This window comes from Botrytis cinerea, chromosome 7 (genome assembly GCF_000143535.2).
Source record: "Botrytis cinerea B05.10 chromosome 7, complete sequence".
Lineage (NCBI taxonomy): Eukaryota > Fungi > Ascomycota > Leotiomycetes > Helotiales > Sclerotiniaceae > Botrytis > Botrytis cinerea.
The window spans coordinates 583,701-598,830 of NC_037316.1; the positions used below are offsets into that span (position 1 = coordinate 583,701).

Below are 15,130 nucleotides of genomic sequence, written 5' to 3' on the forward strand. Positions count from 1 at the left end.
GATAGCAAGAATTCGACATTACCCGTGGAATGTATGAAATAATTTAATCGTCAAAATCGGACCCACCTGAACGTACAGATTACCCTCACCTGCTTTACCCCCACCATAGTATACGACGACGATATGTGCCCTGGTGTATAATACACGCTGGATCACACGATAGTGTATATAGTCACTGTACGCACCAGCGAGCGACCTTTAGACAAAGATACCAAGATATACAGCTTTTTAATGCTCAGGGGTGAAGCACAGCCCGTGGCAGCGAAAAAGCAAAAACACAATGAAGAGTTTACCTAGCCTTCTAATTCCTTAGATTTATTTATCACTATAGTGGGACTTCCTAGCAGCAGCGGAGTTGGACATGCGCCTGGGCATGCATGAAGTTTGATCCGATAGAGCCACTGTTACAGCTAAGCGTCAGCTAAGCACTTCCAATATGGAAAAACTTTGGAGCGAGGGGTTACACGCCTTAAGGTTTTCGGGATTTAATCTTAAGTTCGACATCTGTGACATCCCAAGCATACTTAGCTGCCGTTCCTGGACAAAGTATCCGAGACCCATTGCTTCGGAGATGTATGGGGGTGTGGATCATGACTAACATAAAATAATTTTGCTTGAGTAAACGGGCTACAGCAAACTTTAGCATATTTTCTTTTACCCAGAGATATAACATAATGAAGAATGTCGCAAAATTGTCAACAAACCTGTGGAAAGTGCCATATGATTTATGTAAGTACATGAGGACGAGCACCCTTCTGTGGAGATCATCACTCTTTATAGGCACGATTAATAATTAGCGATGCGGTATTAATGAAATTGAAGAATAGGCTTTGCTGAAAACGTTCATAAATTGCAGCTCAGAGGGGGAGATTTTAACTAGCAGAGTCCGCTTCATGTGTTATGAAGTATGTGGTTCATTGGACTTTATCATCACCACAAATATTAGCAGGCTCACGAGACAATTCGCTTGCAGTAGGTTGTAAAATATGAGCATCTTTATCCCTCAGGGATAGCAACATAATTCTCCTGCTCAGAATCGATCCTTCCTCTGTCATCAAATCTGGCTGCCTCGCTTTCCTCTCCAAGCGAGACCACCAGCTTCACCATATCATCAGAAGTAAGAAGCGCAAACGAATTGGCTTTCGTGTTCGGATGCTCGGAGTTAGTTGCCTTTGTCTCAAAGTATAACTTTCTTCGATATCCATGACAACGTCTGATAAATACGACGGCAAATGGGTATCCAAGATTTGAGTTCCCTTTACGTGCATCAATGCTCAGCCTAGCCTCGACGAAAAGGTAATGCAGATTGCCTATGTACGGGGTAGACATGAAACTTATTACTGGGCTCCATAGTGTTCCTTGCTAATACCATACCACGCTGTTCAGTGGCACATGTTCACTTTGTACAGACAGCAAAGTTGTCTATCTCTTGCACCACAAAGCTTTATGCAAGATGCACAACCTATACAAATGCTTTTTGGAAGCGTGTCCTAATATCACTCGTTACCACACTACTGGACTCGGCACGTCCACGTCATTGGCGATCAGTCTCGATATTCGGATGAGTTGAAGAATCGCCTCCAGTAGGCTGGGACATTTGACAAGCACATTTTAACCTCGGCCGTAAGTTTAATATGTACCATGTTACTGTCTCCAATTGACTAACTAGGGTCAACGACGAAGCGACTTCACGTTCGGAAATATATAATCAACGACGTGAGCATGCTGGTTTTTATTAGCTTGGCCTCGATCTAGATGGCCAGCGACCTTGTCAGCTCACTAAAAATGGATCGAGATGATGCGAATATCACATCGGGCGTGGGAGATCGGACACACATACATAGATACATATCTCCCTCTGACAAGACCTTGTAAAACGGTTTAAATTCATTGTTCGAGAGTTGTTGATGCCAGATCTCAAGATATGTATAATTCAAATCAATACTTCGTACATTGCGAAGTGGATACATATATATACATACACGATGAAGGCGAGACCGAACCCATCTCTCGGCCCCTGAGACGCTCCGGGCCGCGCAACCGATAGCAATGGCCAGAAAGTATGCAGCTCGGCCGCTAAGAAACTGGGTTCGTTCTCTGGGTTTTTGTGCTCTGCCATCGTGTGGTATGTGCATCTGTATAACTTCGGAGCGACATGGTATATTTCTGGCAGTGCCGGTGTGCGAGGAGGTGGGGTGGGACGCGTCGAACCGTGGTTATGGGTCGGGAGGGGAGGGGTTGTGTTTGAGGTTTCGGAAGGGGGGAGGAGATGGTTTGTTTTACTTTCTTTTGTTTCGGGTGAGTTGTATCCACAATATCCCTTTGGTGTATATGTTGATAAATCTACAGTCAATCACAATCACCACAAAACTCCAGAGATGAGTAATATCTAAAGAATCCAAATCGGATTTCGCCTTTCTACAAATAAAAACATATATATTCATCCTCGCTCCAGCTGGACGGAAAAGCGGGGGGGGGAGGGGGGGGAGAGGGGGAAGATGCGCCCAGCTCGCCAAAACCAAAACTCTTTCAAAAGGTGGACCAAATATATCTTCAAACATATTTTTGCGCAGGTCAAAATATCTACAGCACAAATACCCGGGTATATATAGTAGTTAGGTAGTTACAACACCCCCATATGATACGCATTCTTCAAGCATCTGAATCATCGAAACAAGGAGATACCGAGCCTCGGAACTTTCGCGCCAAGATTGCTTCGCTCCACTATTGAATGGGAATGAGGATTGAAATGAGGATTGAAATGGGCGTTGAAATCACAGTTCTGTGTCCGAGTCTGAATCTTGGCATGGCATGGCATGGCATGGCATGGCATGGCATGATCATGAAGATTTGGGATAGAGGATAAGCGATGTGTGATGAGTAATCGGTGATGGGTATGTTTTGTAATGTAGGGGTTCATTTTAGATTCTAGAAAGGGGGGTGCGAGGAGAAAAGGGAAAGGGAAAGGGAAAGCTGGGATGGAATGTGGGATGTGGATCTTTATTCGCGGTATAATCGGCTTTTGAAGAAATGTCGCAGGCAGGGCAGGGCGGAGCAGGGCGGAGCAGGAAAAGATGAGGAAATATCCGATAGTCTGGCTCCGTCGCTCCGAGAGTGAGTGAGTGAGTGAGTAAATGAGTATGTGAGTGTGCGAGTGAGTGGGGGGGGGGAGGGGGGGAAGTTCCGTTCTGTTCTGTTCTGTTATGTCTATCTATCGAAAGTTCTAGGCGATGTTTAGGGAGGAGAATGTGATGGGTTGTGCTGAGGTGTGCTGGAGATGGGATGGGATGGGATGGGATTGCATTGTATAGTATAGTATTATATTATATCATATCACAAAGTAAAATATAAGCTCTTTCTATTTCTCTACATTTTCTTCGTCATCCATATCGAGCTTTCTTATTTATTTATTTATTGCACATTTAGATCCCTGTTTAGTATCTAGAGAGTGAGTAGTGTTGATGTATGTATGTATGTATGTATTGCGAGTTCATAGTGAGTAGGTAGATAGATAGATAGATTGATAGGTCCTTTTAAACTTGTCGGTTCATACTCATCATACCCATTCATAAGCGATTCTATACAAATTTCAGTGATCTCGTACCTGTTAGTTAAAAATTGATTCGAATCACTCTACTTCTCCTCACATCTCAAGTACGATAGATCATTATACGTCCTAAGTTGAGTATTGGTTAAACATCTATGGAGCAGATACAAAAAGTGAAATGGTATTAAAAATTCGGCAGTAACAAAATCCAAAGCTAAAGAATTCTACGGAGTAATATAGCAATGTTGATATTTATTGACACCATCGACTCAATGCTAGAAGAGGTCCCTCCTCAATTGTACATTGGCACTGAGGAATTCATGAAGCTATAGGTCTATATTGCTCATCTTGTAAGAATGTTTCGTATTCATCTCTATGTATCATCCCCCCATTTTACTTTTAGTACGTAACACCTGACAGATACTGCATCTGAGTACATTATGTCGTGAATGACTAAAGAGAACCCTCCCCAAAATCTCCAAAACGCCATGCATAATTCCATTATAGTAAGCTTGAAATAGAATTGTGCCTTGAATGTCAGTGGGTATTTTAACGACTGTTTGTTTTGCCGATACTGCGTTTGCCGGAGAACTAATTGCACATGTGTTAGCAAGGTGTTTGATATTAAGCTTAAGAGACCGTTTTGAAATACGGTGAAGAATAATATGTGAATAGGGTATTGAGGGGAGTAACATACCAAATGCTTTGGTCTGACACCAGCAACATGCCTATCGGCTTCACCTTGTCTGGCCATGCGATTCATCTTTCTCTGGCCGAGTTTCTGAGCACGCTCAGCCTTTGTCCTAGATTCTTCATTTCCAGCGACACCATCATCTCTTCTATTGGCCTGGCTTCTCGCTCTGCTCTTAGCACGCATCTTAGCTTCATAATCAGGATCATCGACATCCATAGCATCTTCAGTTTGTGCGCGGCTGCGTACTTGGCTACGGCCTCTAGATTGAGAGCGTGCGCGGGCAACAATAGATGTGGTATCGTGACCGAGAGAGTCGAGGTGGTCTTCCATCTCGGAAAGCTTCTTGCGAGTGGCAGAGCGGGGAATGAGAGCACGGTTCTTGAGAGATTTCTTCATCTTGGCTTCATTCTTGATGAGTTCACGCTTCTCGCGAATAAGGTTAGCCTTCATGCGGATCTCAGCATCCTCGGCATCCTCGAGATCGTCGTCAGAATCGTAATATCCTTCTGCCTCGAGCTTCTCTTCTTCCTCTTCCAAAGCGGCCAACTTGGCCTCGATATCTGGGTCCACGAAATCGTAAACGTTCTTTCCGTCGAAGATTTCGGGAATTTTGTCGTGCTTCCATTCGTCGTTCTCGAGCATATATTTATCCTTCAAGTCTACGTTGTAAACACCAGCTCCACCATTTTCTTCCTCAATATCACGAGCAAGCCTGATGCGCTCTGGATCACTTTTGTCGTACTTCTTCTTGGCCAAGGCAGCCTCTGGAATGAAGGCCTCACGGACAACACCATCCATAGGCCTGGCAACGTGAATTCTCGCGAGGACATCGCCCAATCTTCCACCAACAGCACCACTGCTGTTTGTACCAGCCTTGAGCTTCTGAGCAACACGATCAGCGATCAAACGCTCACATGCAGCATTCTTAACTTCTTGAACTCCCTCGGCGGTTGTACACGAGAGTTGCAATAACTCAACGTCACCAGGCTTGAGGAGTGCCTGGAGTTGAGCCTGAGTCTCAGGATCCAAGTCTTCGGGGCGTGTGACATCAATCTTGTTAATGACGATGAAAACGAGTTTGTTAGCGAAGAGAGGTTTGATACTTTGGAAAAGTTGCATTTGTGCTTGAACGGTGTAACCGCACTGTTCAGACAAATCCATAAAGTAAAGAATGGCAGACCTCAAATGCGCAATGGCAGTGATAGATTGCATTTCAATGGTGTTCATCTCTTCCAAAGGATGATCCAATATACCGGGGGTATCAATTGCTTGAAATCTGAGGTATTTATAATCGAAATGTCCGACGAACAAACTTTTAGTAGTGAAGGCATATGGTTGAACATCCACATCCGCTCTAGTAACACTCTTCAAGAAACTGGACTTTCCAACGTTGGGATAACCGCAGATCAAAAGTGTTCTGGTATTTGGGTCGATGGATGGAAGACGACCGAGATGCTGACGCACTTGATCGAGATACAAAAGAGGGTCTTTGAGTCTTCTGCAGATAGTGGCCATTCGTCCCAATGCAGCACGCTTAAGTTGTTTACATTGAAACAGAGATTGACCATATTTGAGAAGTCGAACGTAATCGCGAGAAACAATTTCAATGAGATGTTTGGCAGTTGACAATTGTCCTAGAGCGATACGGAAATGGTCGGCATCGTAGAGGGTGTTGAGGAGATCTTTGTGGAATGGATGGATATCTTGTAGTCGTGGGAATCCGTCCAAAATGAGAGAGAGCTTCTCGGAGAAAGTCTCAGCTGTGAACTTGACCTTTCTAGTATAGAAACCTAACATGAATTAGTTGAAAGAATCGTTGCGATGGAGGCAGATGATTTCTGTACCTCTGATTCTGGTAATGGCAAAACCAGAACGAATTTGTGTAGGTAATCGACGTTGTGTTCTGCTCAACACAATATCGAGAAACTCTTGGGAGGTTGGAACCGGTTGAATATCCTTCCATGTGGTCTTCATGATGGGCAAATGGTATCAATGAAGTGTAATGGAGGTGGTGATGGGGATATCGAGAACTCGGCTTGAAGTTCTCTCGATAAGAATTTGGATAATTTTTTTTTGCTTAGTGCCTCAGAAACTGACCGCGCTAGTGTATCTTATCGCTAACCGGTATTTAGAATATGTTGGCGTGGTTTTATCAGGTCCACACCAGTCGCCCCAATCATATCAAAATGCCTTACCCAGGTAGTCGTTGCACTCCATTCAGACAAAACTGATTGGCAAAGACATGATCAAGAATATGCACAGCTTAACGTCCCTTGTGCTTTTCTGCGTACAACCAATTTCAGTTGGTCGATGGTGAAGTATCTCGCAAAAGAAAGCAGCCTTACACCGTTTCCATGTGGTGTGTCTCAGAAGATCTTTGCGGCGTTGATCTATCCTTAGGTACACCTGGTTGTACGGTTTTGAAGAGAGGACGCTCTCACGGGTTAATTCTCAACATTCAATCCCATGGACATTCTTGTTGATATCTTGAATCTTTGTGTACCTGGCGTCCATTGTATATGAACAGTCGATTTCAACTGTAACTGTAACGAAAAGAACGAATCAATACTGATGTGTGCTTGGCTATAGTTAACTGTGATGTTATTTGCTTATCCATTTTTCTCAGGGTCGCTAATTCCCCACCATAATCTTTTAGGTGCATCCGATGAGGGGAGATGAAATGAAAAAATTATTTCCCCTCCATGACATAGACATTGCGATAGTTCGAATTCCAAGACACACAAGAAATACTCGAGTTCCACTCACACAAGAAACCTCGAACCTCACTCATTCCCATTTCACACCTCTACACACATAGCCATCATGTCCACCCTCTCTCCATACAAAGCCGAATTTCTCAAAGCCGCAATCGATGGCGGGGTCCTCAAGTTCGGCAGCTTCGAATTGAAATCGAAACGAATCTCTCCTTACTTTTTCAACGCCGGCGATTTCTACCGCGCAGATCTCCTCCGTGCCATTTCTACTGCTTATGCGAAGGCTATTATCGAGGCACAAGAAGCAAACATTCTGGACTTCGATATTGTGTTTGGACCTGCATACAAGGGTATTCCACTTGCGACAGCTACCGTGGACAAGTTGGCCGATTTGGACTCAAAATACAATACCATGTGTTATTCTTTCGACAGAAAGGAAGCAAAGGATCACGGAGAGGGAGGAAATATCGTAGGAGCTCCTTTGAAGGGAAAGAGAGTTTTGATTGTGGATGATGTTGTGACTGCTGGAACTGCAAAGAGGGAGGCTATTGATAAGATTCGCAAGGAGGGTGGTATTGTAGCTGGTATTTTGGTAGCATTGGATCGCATGGAAAAATTGCCTTCGCCAACTGGTGATGATAGCGCACCAATGCCAAGTGCGATTGGCGAGATCAGAAAAGAATACGGTATTCCGGTTTTGTCTATCTTGACATTGGATGATATCATTGGAGGTCTCAGTGGCATCGCATCAGAGGAAAATGTCAAGAATATGGAAGAATACAGGGCTAAGTACAAGGCCAGCGATTAATAGATCCGATACCCTGTCCATAAACCATGATACCCGTACGAACAAATATACCAGCATTTCACTAATGTTTGAAACTCCTGTGTGATCCCCTTTCCAAATGACAATGAACCATGTGTGAACCAAAACTGTAAAGGGTATCTCTCTCTAACCATAAGCTGTTCGTGCCTCGGGAGTCTTAAGTTCATAAATCTGGCCATATGTCAGTGTCTATTCAAGACTGATCAGATTTGCAACTTACCATATCATACCAGCCGCCGCCACCAAATTGAGCATCGCTTTTACCCTTCTCTAAAAAGCCAAGCATCTTGTAGAAATTCACTTTATGCTTGAATGAATGTCAGTCAAAATAACATATGTGAAAACCATGCAAAATTCGAGTCAGAGCAAACTTACATCATGCGCGATAAGAGCCAATCTATCAGCAATTCCAGCACCATTCATTTGTTGCATGTACGCAGCCATGAGAACTCTCCCCAAACCTCGTCCTTGAAATGCCGGCAGAATTGCAACCGAGTGAAGTACTATAGTCCGGCCATCTTCTTGATGGCCAACATTTGTACGTGGAGGTTTAGTAGCTTCCCACCCTTCAGGAACTCCCATGGATGCATCCGAAGCTGTCGTGTCATGTGTCTTGGCTGCAATGACATGACCGATGAGAACACTAATCGCTCCATTCCTTCGACTGGTTTCAACAGGATGTCCTGTGGCAAGAGTCTCGATCTTGGGATCGGAGCCGGGGATCATGGTGCAGAAGATACCCAAGCATAGCTCACCACATCTGGTAAGTCTATACCTTAGCTTGTGGAAGGTTAGCCACGTCAAATTCTCTAGACGCGAATGGAATTGAGGTATAGATGACCAACCTTTTCTCTAGATGCTCTCTCATTTGGATCTTCGAAGGCGATATTCTCGAGGGCCAAAACAGACTCCAGATCGGAGACAGTCAGAGGACGAGTATACGGGTGAAGATCCCGATGAGAATTGGAATACATATGGAAGTTTTTGATTCGCTGATCTTCAGGTATGATTACAAAATTTCTCTGAGGTTCTTGCTGGTCGTCGGATTGTCGTGGGGTTACGGGATTGGGACTCTCTGATAAAATGGGTGATTGAGGTGTTCCTTCACGTTGTTCGTTTTCCGACATAATTTCAACTTTCTAGATTAGGTTGGGACCCGAGAAATGCTAGTAGCCTTATGGAGAGGGATTGTGAATTAGTTCTAGATTTGAGCGATTACCTAAGTCCCCACGGGCAGAAATATGGAATGTGAAATATTGCTTCTATGAGATTTGGAGATCGATGGGATCCGCACGAGCAGTCCATTCACCGTATTGTATGGAGCAATTGCGAAATTGATGGAAGCGAAGTCGAATGAGAAGATAGTAGAGAGTTAGCACCCGCGCCACCAAGACCGAAAGAGAAGGCACCAGAGAACAAACGGCGTATGGTCTGATCATGTGCCAACAAGGCTGCTTTGTAGTATTGTGCCTAGACAGGTAGGTAGACGGGCATGCAGGCATGTAGCTCATCGTCATTATTGGCCATTGTGTGCAACTTCGAGTGAGACCTGCGTAGTCGTGTCTTCATGCTGCTCTTGTTCTAGGAAGTGTGATGGCTATTTCTCCACACATCCATACGATCATGTCAAGCTGCTTACTAGCGATATTGCAGCAGATATTGCATCACATTGTTATGCGATCATCATGCTAGCTAGCCAAGGTAGATGGCTTCTCCAATTCCCCTTGACACCCACGCTTGAAGTGGTGACGGTTCATCTCTCTTAATGGTGGAACAAGATATACGAGCTCAAAACATGTGGGTAGGTGACGTTCAGTTACTACTAGGCTAATGGGTAGATACTTGTTGAGGTACATTTCTTCTATTGCACAGCATCTGCTTCTTGTGGGCACAAGAATAGACCCCGAAAATTCTATATTTATATCCATACCCGTTTATCTCCTTCTATCAGATGAAGCAATGAGGCAGAGGTCCCCGCTTATATGTCTTTGTTGTCACATCATTACCGTCGCATCAATAAGGGATACCTCCAAGATTCTAATAGTCCAGAGTACCGACACGATATTGCATATACCTTGACTGCCTGCCTGCGGAACAACATTCGTCACCAATGGACGCGGATCTCCCATTTTACCCTCTTTAATCGGCTTATGCCCATCCATGGGTTTCATCGTCGGGTGCGGGTATGGCTGCATTCGCATAGTAACCTTTAGCCACTGCTCAGGTACCTAGCAGTCAACAGATGAAATCATCTGCGCTATTTTGAGTATCATGGACCATTGGTACCAATGCTGATCGACAGCATCAAACCGGTATCTTACCTTTCCCCAAGAATATGCCCAGGTAGACCCATCACTCTTTGACATGCACTGCCACTGAAAACGAGCACGAATCGGCCACCAAACCTTCCTGCTGCCGAAGACTGTGCCGTCACACTCATTGACATCGATGCGTCTGGATGCACGGTGAAGCCAAGAGGCAAATCTGGTAAAGTCGGTACATGTAAAAGCAAAGAAGAGGCAAAGAAGAGGCAAACAAGATTGATTGATGCTAGAACTTTCCGCGGTACAAAGTTTGCCATGTACTGTGCATGTAGTTCTACACTGATCGGTTACCTCACAGGTAGATATTCGCTACAAACAAATTGACCCCATTTCTAATCCATTAGCTTCATCCGCTTCTATTTCAGGCCATAACGGGCCTGGCACCGGCAATATAAGTGTCAGCCTTCTCTCGTCATACATGGATACCTACTTATCCCCAAGCTCTGACCGAAATAGTTAATAACCCCTCTACCATCACCATCACCATTACAATTACAATTTCAACTTCAAACTATCAATCTTTTCTATACGTTTCACTGCTTCTCTTGAGATCCCAGATTTTCTAATATACAGAATAGCCTCTGCTTTCTAATATCTTCTAATATTGAAAAGTACAATACTTGTTACTGCTACAGAAGTTCTACCCGTGACATAATCTTCAAAATGTTCGTTCCAGATCCCGAAAGCCGTGCTTGATTTGTGAGCTGAAGCTGATAATTTCAAACGTAGGCGTATCACTTTAACCATTACTGCTCCTACAGACGATGATGCAGATCTTATATCTCTCGAAATACCCCAAGATACCACGGTGGGCACTTTGAAGGAATCTGTCCAAGCCGAATCTCGCATCCCTAAGAGAGATCAACATCTATACCACAATGGACAACTACTACACGATGACAACAAGACCATGGAGCAACTGCAGATTGGTGATGGAGAGATGCTTGCTTTGCACGTTAGGGAATACAGAGATCCTCCTGCTGCCACCGCACAACGAACTTCACAACCTGCTCGCGCACCTCAAGGCAGAGGAGGCCAACAACAGCCAGATCCAGAGACAATCAGATTACAGTTGATAGGCAATGCGGAAATGAGACGAGAGGTCGCTCGTCAAAATCCGGAACTGGCAGCAGCTGCTGATAGTCCAGAACGATTTGCAGCAGTACTGAACCAAATGCGAAGCCGGGAAGCAGGTGAGGAGGCTAGACGGAGACAGCAAATTGCGGATCTAAATGCCGACCCTTTTGATGTTGATGCGCAAATGAGGATTGCGGAGATGATCCGTGAGCAACGAGTGCAGGAGAACTTGCAAAATGCTATTGAGCACAATCCCGAAGGTAGACATGAGACACCCCATTCTACCTGCGCCAAGCTTCTAATCTGATCAATCAATAGTATTCGGTCGTGTTCATATGTTATACATCGATGTCGAGGTCAACGGACATAAAGTTAAAGCGTTCGTCGATTCCGGTGCCCAAGCTACCATCATGTCTCCCAAATGTGCTGAAGATTGTGGTATAATGCGACTGGTCGACAAACGTTTCGCAGGTATCGCACGAGGAGTTGGTACTGCCGCTATTCTTGGTCGAGTTCATTCCGCGCAGATTAAAATCGGAAGCATGTTTCTTCCTTGCAGCTTCACTGTCATGGAAGGCAAAGATGTCGATTTGCTTTTGGGCTTGGACATGTTAAAGAGACATCAAGCTTGCATAGATCTGTCCAAGGATAAGCTCATCATTCAAGGTGTCGAGGTTAGCTTTTTGGGAGAGGCGGATATTCCTAAAAATATGGAGGATGAGAGGGCAGAGGAACCACAACTCGAGGGACCAGGAGGAACAACCATTGGAGCAAAATCTGGAGCAGTTTCAGGGCCTTCGACAGGACAGCAAGCACCTCAGAGCGCATCATCAGCACCAGCTACTTCTGCTTCATCGGCTCCACCACCACAGCAGCAGCAACCATCGTTTCCGGCAGAAAACATAGATCAACTTGTAGCTTTGGGATTCTCGCGCGATGAAGCTGTCAATGCCTTGGCAGCTTGTGGGGGTGATGTTCAGTATGCAGCTGGTCTCCTGTTCCAAGGATAGAGTGGAGTTAGGTCGGATTGGATGCGCTAGGTTATGATATAATACAGAGTGCATTCAGAGAATAATACGTTCAGAGGTCGAGCTTGGCGTCACATAGCAAGACGGAAAGAATGAGAGGCAGAAAGGAGCGAAGTCAGAGGACACAGGACTCGATCTTCTTGATGACGTGGTCTGACGATAAAACCATAAATAGCAGAACCGGCGTTAGCATAGCAGATGTGTGGCTTGGTGCATATGATTTACTTCTTCATTGTATATCTGCTCTTTTGTGATTTGAAATTATGAAATGGGCGAATCTAATCCCCAAGATAGTGCTAAACATGTGCCCATCATTTCCATTTTAATTACAGTACGCTCCCCCACTAACTCATGCTAGCTTTTCCCTATCTCAATTTATAGACGCAAGGTTTTAGAACTGACGCCTCGCTGGAAACAGGTACATCTTCGGGCTCATCCAAGAACTTAGCCTTGGGCTTCTTCTTCCATGTCTCTCCTTCTGGCATACCCTTAGGCACTGGTACACACTTGCCCTTGATAGGCGTCGCACCCTTGACAAAATGCATCTTGACAAACATCTTGTTACTCAAATCGACCGATTTCTCCGTTTGCAGAACAAATCCTCGCTTCTTCAGAACCTCAACGAAAGCCGATACGTCGGTTTCCTGCTTGTTGTCTTCGTTGCCGTCAACGTGCACCATGAGATCCGCCTCGTTTTCCTCGTCGTCGGCGGCTTTGATGGCTTTTTTGTTGACGGGTTGGTTCTTTTTGCGGTGGCCTACGCTATGCTCGACGACTTTCTTGTTGTTTCCTCCTACGCGACCGAAGCGGGATTTGATTTCGGCGATCCAGAGTTCACCTTTCCAGCGGAGAATGCGGAAGGCTTCTTCGATGAAGTCGATCCAATTGGTTCCCATGAGTGCCAGGCAGAAGATTGCAATATCGATACTTCCGTCTTCGAGGGGAAGATTCGCGATATCCGCGCGAGTGACAAGGGGGCTGGGGCTTTGGAGATCGAAACTGTGAATCTTAAGGTTGAGTTTTTTGAGATCTTTTTGGAGACCTGTGGAGAGAGCTGCGTCACCGCACCCCAGATCAGCAATGCGACATGTGCCGTCTGTTCTTGGTAATGGAGTGAGATCAGTCTTTTCTTGGGCGGGCTGGCCTCGCATATCTCGTCTGAGTTTACCGCGCTGGCGAATTTGGAGAGAGTAGCCGTCGACGGGGTTTTCGGGCCAGACTTCTACTTGACGGCGGAAACCTTCGTGGTACTCGGTGAACATTTCGGGGTTTTGTTGAAAGGTGGCGAGGGATTCGGCGGACGGAGTAGTATATAGAGATTGATTGAGGTGACGGAAGCGGGCGGAGATGAGCTTTTGACGCATAGAAGCTTGAAGTGGTGTTAATTTCGCAGCGGGCTTAGGAGGTGGAGGAGCTTTGGTCGAGGTGTCGTCTTTCGTAGATTGGTCATTATCGGATGGTTTTGAGTCCTTGTCCCTCTTATCCTTCTTATTTTTCTTTTGTTTCTTTTCTTTTTTAGATTCCGAAACTTCTGTCGATTCATTTGAAAGGTTTGCAGGTTTGCTCTCAACCTCGTCTGTGGTGACTTCCTTGGCTACCTTCTCTTTTTTCTCTTTTGTTTCTCCATCCTTTTCGGCATTCTTTACTTTCTTTGCTTTTGGTTTGCCTTCAATGACCGAATCCCAAAGTTCCGACAAGTTTGCTGCGTTAACATCTGGATTCTTTGCGCGTTTGCGTTTCTTGCTCGATTTCGTCTCGGCAGGCGCTCCTTCTTCATCAGCCTTTGAAGCTGCAGCGACAGGCTCCGCTTTTTGAGTTTTTAACAGACTCGATGAGACTGACCATCCTGGAACCGCGAACATTGCGATAAAATGGCAATGCTTGCTTAATGCTGTGTGGATTGATAGTTGTAAGGTTGGAAGTTGAGTTAAATTCTAGACATTTTTTTTTCTCCTGCGATAAACTCGATAACGACGATGAATTTTGGCCCCATATTTCTGCTCCAGCTAGCGCATTCTTCTGGGGAGTGAGCTTATTAACCGAACCGAATGATGATCGATTGACCGAAACTCAATTGTTTGATATGTCAGATATATTATTCCCTACCTACCTAGTTGGATCAAGTACTTCTTCGCGATAAACCTCAGTAAGAAATCGAACAATGTCTGATTTATCAGGTACTTTTACTTTGCTAAATCTCGATTATTTGTTGCTTTGGCGCGATGATTCATGTGGGCAGCGAGTGCTTGCTTTGCAGTTTGATCCAATTCGACTGTCTTAACTTGCGGTGATATCCGCTTGGCATGATACCCTTGTTTGGAGATATTTGCTTCCCCGGGGGCCTACCAAAGCAAAAGGAGTGATACACATCCATTAGAACTTGAGTAATATTTAGGTTATGATGGCGAATACGTCTGAGTTCGGAACCCTCCTTATGTACTGTACTACCAATGTAGAATGATCGCTGTAGGTCATAACGGGGTGATGAAACGGTAGGAGACGGCCGAACCGATTTTCTTTGGGTCGGTAGAACAGGGGTAAAGTTTAGTAGTGGCTTTGGGTGGGAAACACGCATACAAACCAAAAGATACTAGAATCATCAGCCTGTCATTCTTACAATCGCCTGAAAAAAACCATAAGAGGGGCTCTTGAGGGGCTCCAAAATGTACTATTGTTTCTTGCTCGTTATTCAAGGGATTATAACGGAATGGTTAAAGCCACAAAGCCTTCGGCGTCGTTTACAACTATGGTCTAGACCGTTAGCTTCTCCGATAACTTATCATTAGTTACATACTTCTTCGGCGGAAACAGGTCCAAGACAAGGATATCTTATTTGAAGCGGTGGTGATATGGTAGATTTGGCAGGTTGATATAGAGCGGAGAGTCCAAGACTCCAACGAGACATTACGGAGTATGAAAT

General features: G+C 44.9%; 5 protein-coding genes across 5 annotated transcripts; 2 read left to right on the top strand and 3 right to left on the bottom strand.

The window, feature by feature from the left end:
• Window positions 1-3,703: 3,703 nt before the first annotated feature.
• Window positions 3,704-6,297, bottom strand: Bcnog1. Its single transcript, XM_024693876.1, has 3 exons — window positions 6,086-6,297; window positions 4,245-6,031; window positions 3,704-4,138 (listed from the first exon to the last, which is right to left on the bottom strand). Exons 1-3 carry the CDS (start codon window positions 6,213-6,215, stop codon window positions 4,097-4,099), a joined length of 1,959 nt encoding a protein of 652 aa, XP_024549665.1. The 5' UTR covers window positions 6,216-6,297; the 3' UTR covers window positions 3,704-4,096.
• A 449-nt stretch (window positions 6,298-6,746) lies between these two features.
• Window positions 6,747-7,824, top strand: BCIN_07g01590 (hypothetical protein). Its single transcript, XM_001551402.2, has one exon. It carries the CDS (start codon window positions 7,065-7,067, stop codon window positions 7,761-7,763), a length of 699 nt encoding a protein of 232 aa, XP_001551452.1. The 5' UTR covers window positions 6,747-7,064; the 3' UTR covers window positions 7,764-7,824.
• A 37-nt stretch (window positions 7,825-7,861) lies between these two features.
• Window positions 7,862-9,306, bottom strand: Bcpaa1. The gene is made up of 4 exons (XM_001551401.2): window positions 8,627-9,306; window positions 8,157-8,561; window positions 8,002-8,088; window positions 7,862-7,952 (listed from the first exon to the last, which is right to left on the bottom strand). Exons 1-4 carry the CDS (start codon window positions 8,906-8,908, stop codon window positions 7,908-7,910), a joined length of 819 nt encoding a protein of 272 aa, XP_001551451.1. The 5' UTR covers window positions 8,909-9,306; the 3' UTR covers window positions 7,862-7,907.
• Window positions 9,307-10,469: 1,163 nt separating this feature from the next.
• Bcddi1 lies at window positions 10,470-12,402 on the top strand. Its single transcript, XM_024693877.1, has 3 exons — window positions 10,470-10,770; window positions 10,835-11,442; window positions 11,501-12,402. Coding segments are annotated over exons 1-3 (1,302 nt in total). The 5' UTR covers window positions 10,470-10,768; the 3' UTR covers window positions 12,193-12,402.
• Window positions 12,403-12,418: 16 nt separating this feature from the next.
• Bcrrp8 lies at window positions 12,419-14,366 on the bottom strand. Its single transcript, XM_001551399.2, has one exon. The coding sequence runs from the start codon at window positions 14,070-14,072 to the stop codon at window positions 12,576-12,578; it is 1,497 nt and encodes a 498-aa protein (XP_001551449.1). The 5' UTR covers window positions 14,073-14,366; the 3' UTR covers window positions 12,419-12,575.
• Between the last annotated feature and the right edge of the window lie 764 nt (window positions 14,367-15,130).

Bases quoted from the DNA above. Each gene is read 5' to 3' on its own strand.
- Bcnog1 (XM_024693876.1), bottom strand. From the start codon at position 6,215: ATGAAGACCACATGGAAGGATATTCAACCGGTTCCAACCTCCCAAGAG. The intron at 6,032-6,085 runs GTACAGAAATCA...AATTCATGTTAG, and splicing joins TGCCATTACCAGAATCAGAG to GTTTCTATACTAGAAAGGTC. The intron at 4,139-4,244 runs GTATGTTACTCC...ATGTGCAATTAG, and splicing joins GTGTCAGACCAAAGCATTTG to TTCTCCGGCAAACGCAGTAT.
- BCIN_07g01590 (XM_001551402.2), top strand. From the start codon at position 7,065: ATGTCCACCCTCTCTCCATACAAAGCCGAATTTCTCAAAGCCGCAATC.
- Bcpaa1 (XM_001551401.2), bottom strand. From the start codon at position 8,908: ATGTCGGAAAACGAACAACGTGAAGGAACACCTCAATCACCCATTTTA. The intron at 8,562-8,626 runs GTTGGTCATCTA...ACCTTCCACAAG, and splicing joins AGAGAGCATCTAGAGAAAAG to CTAAGGTATAGACTTACCAG. The intron at 8,089-8,156 runs GTAAGTTTGCTC...CATTCATTCAAG, and splicing joins TGGCTCTTATCGCGCATGAT to CATAAAGTGAATTTCTACAA.
- Bcddi1 (XM_024693877.1), top strand. The intron at 11,443-11,500 runs GTAGACATGAGA...ATCAATCAATAG, and splicing joins TATTGAGCACAATCCCGAAG to TATTCGGTCGTGTTCATATG.
- Bcrrp8 (XM_001551399.2), bottom strand. From the start codon at position 14,072: ATGTTCGCGGTTCCAGGATGGTCAGTCTCATCGAGTCTGTTAAAAACT.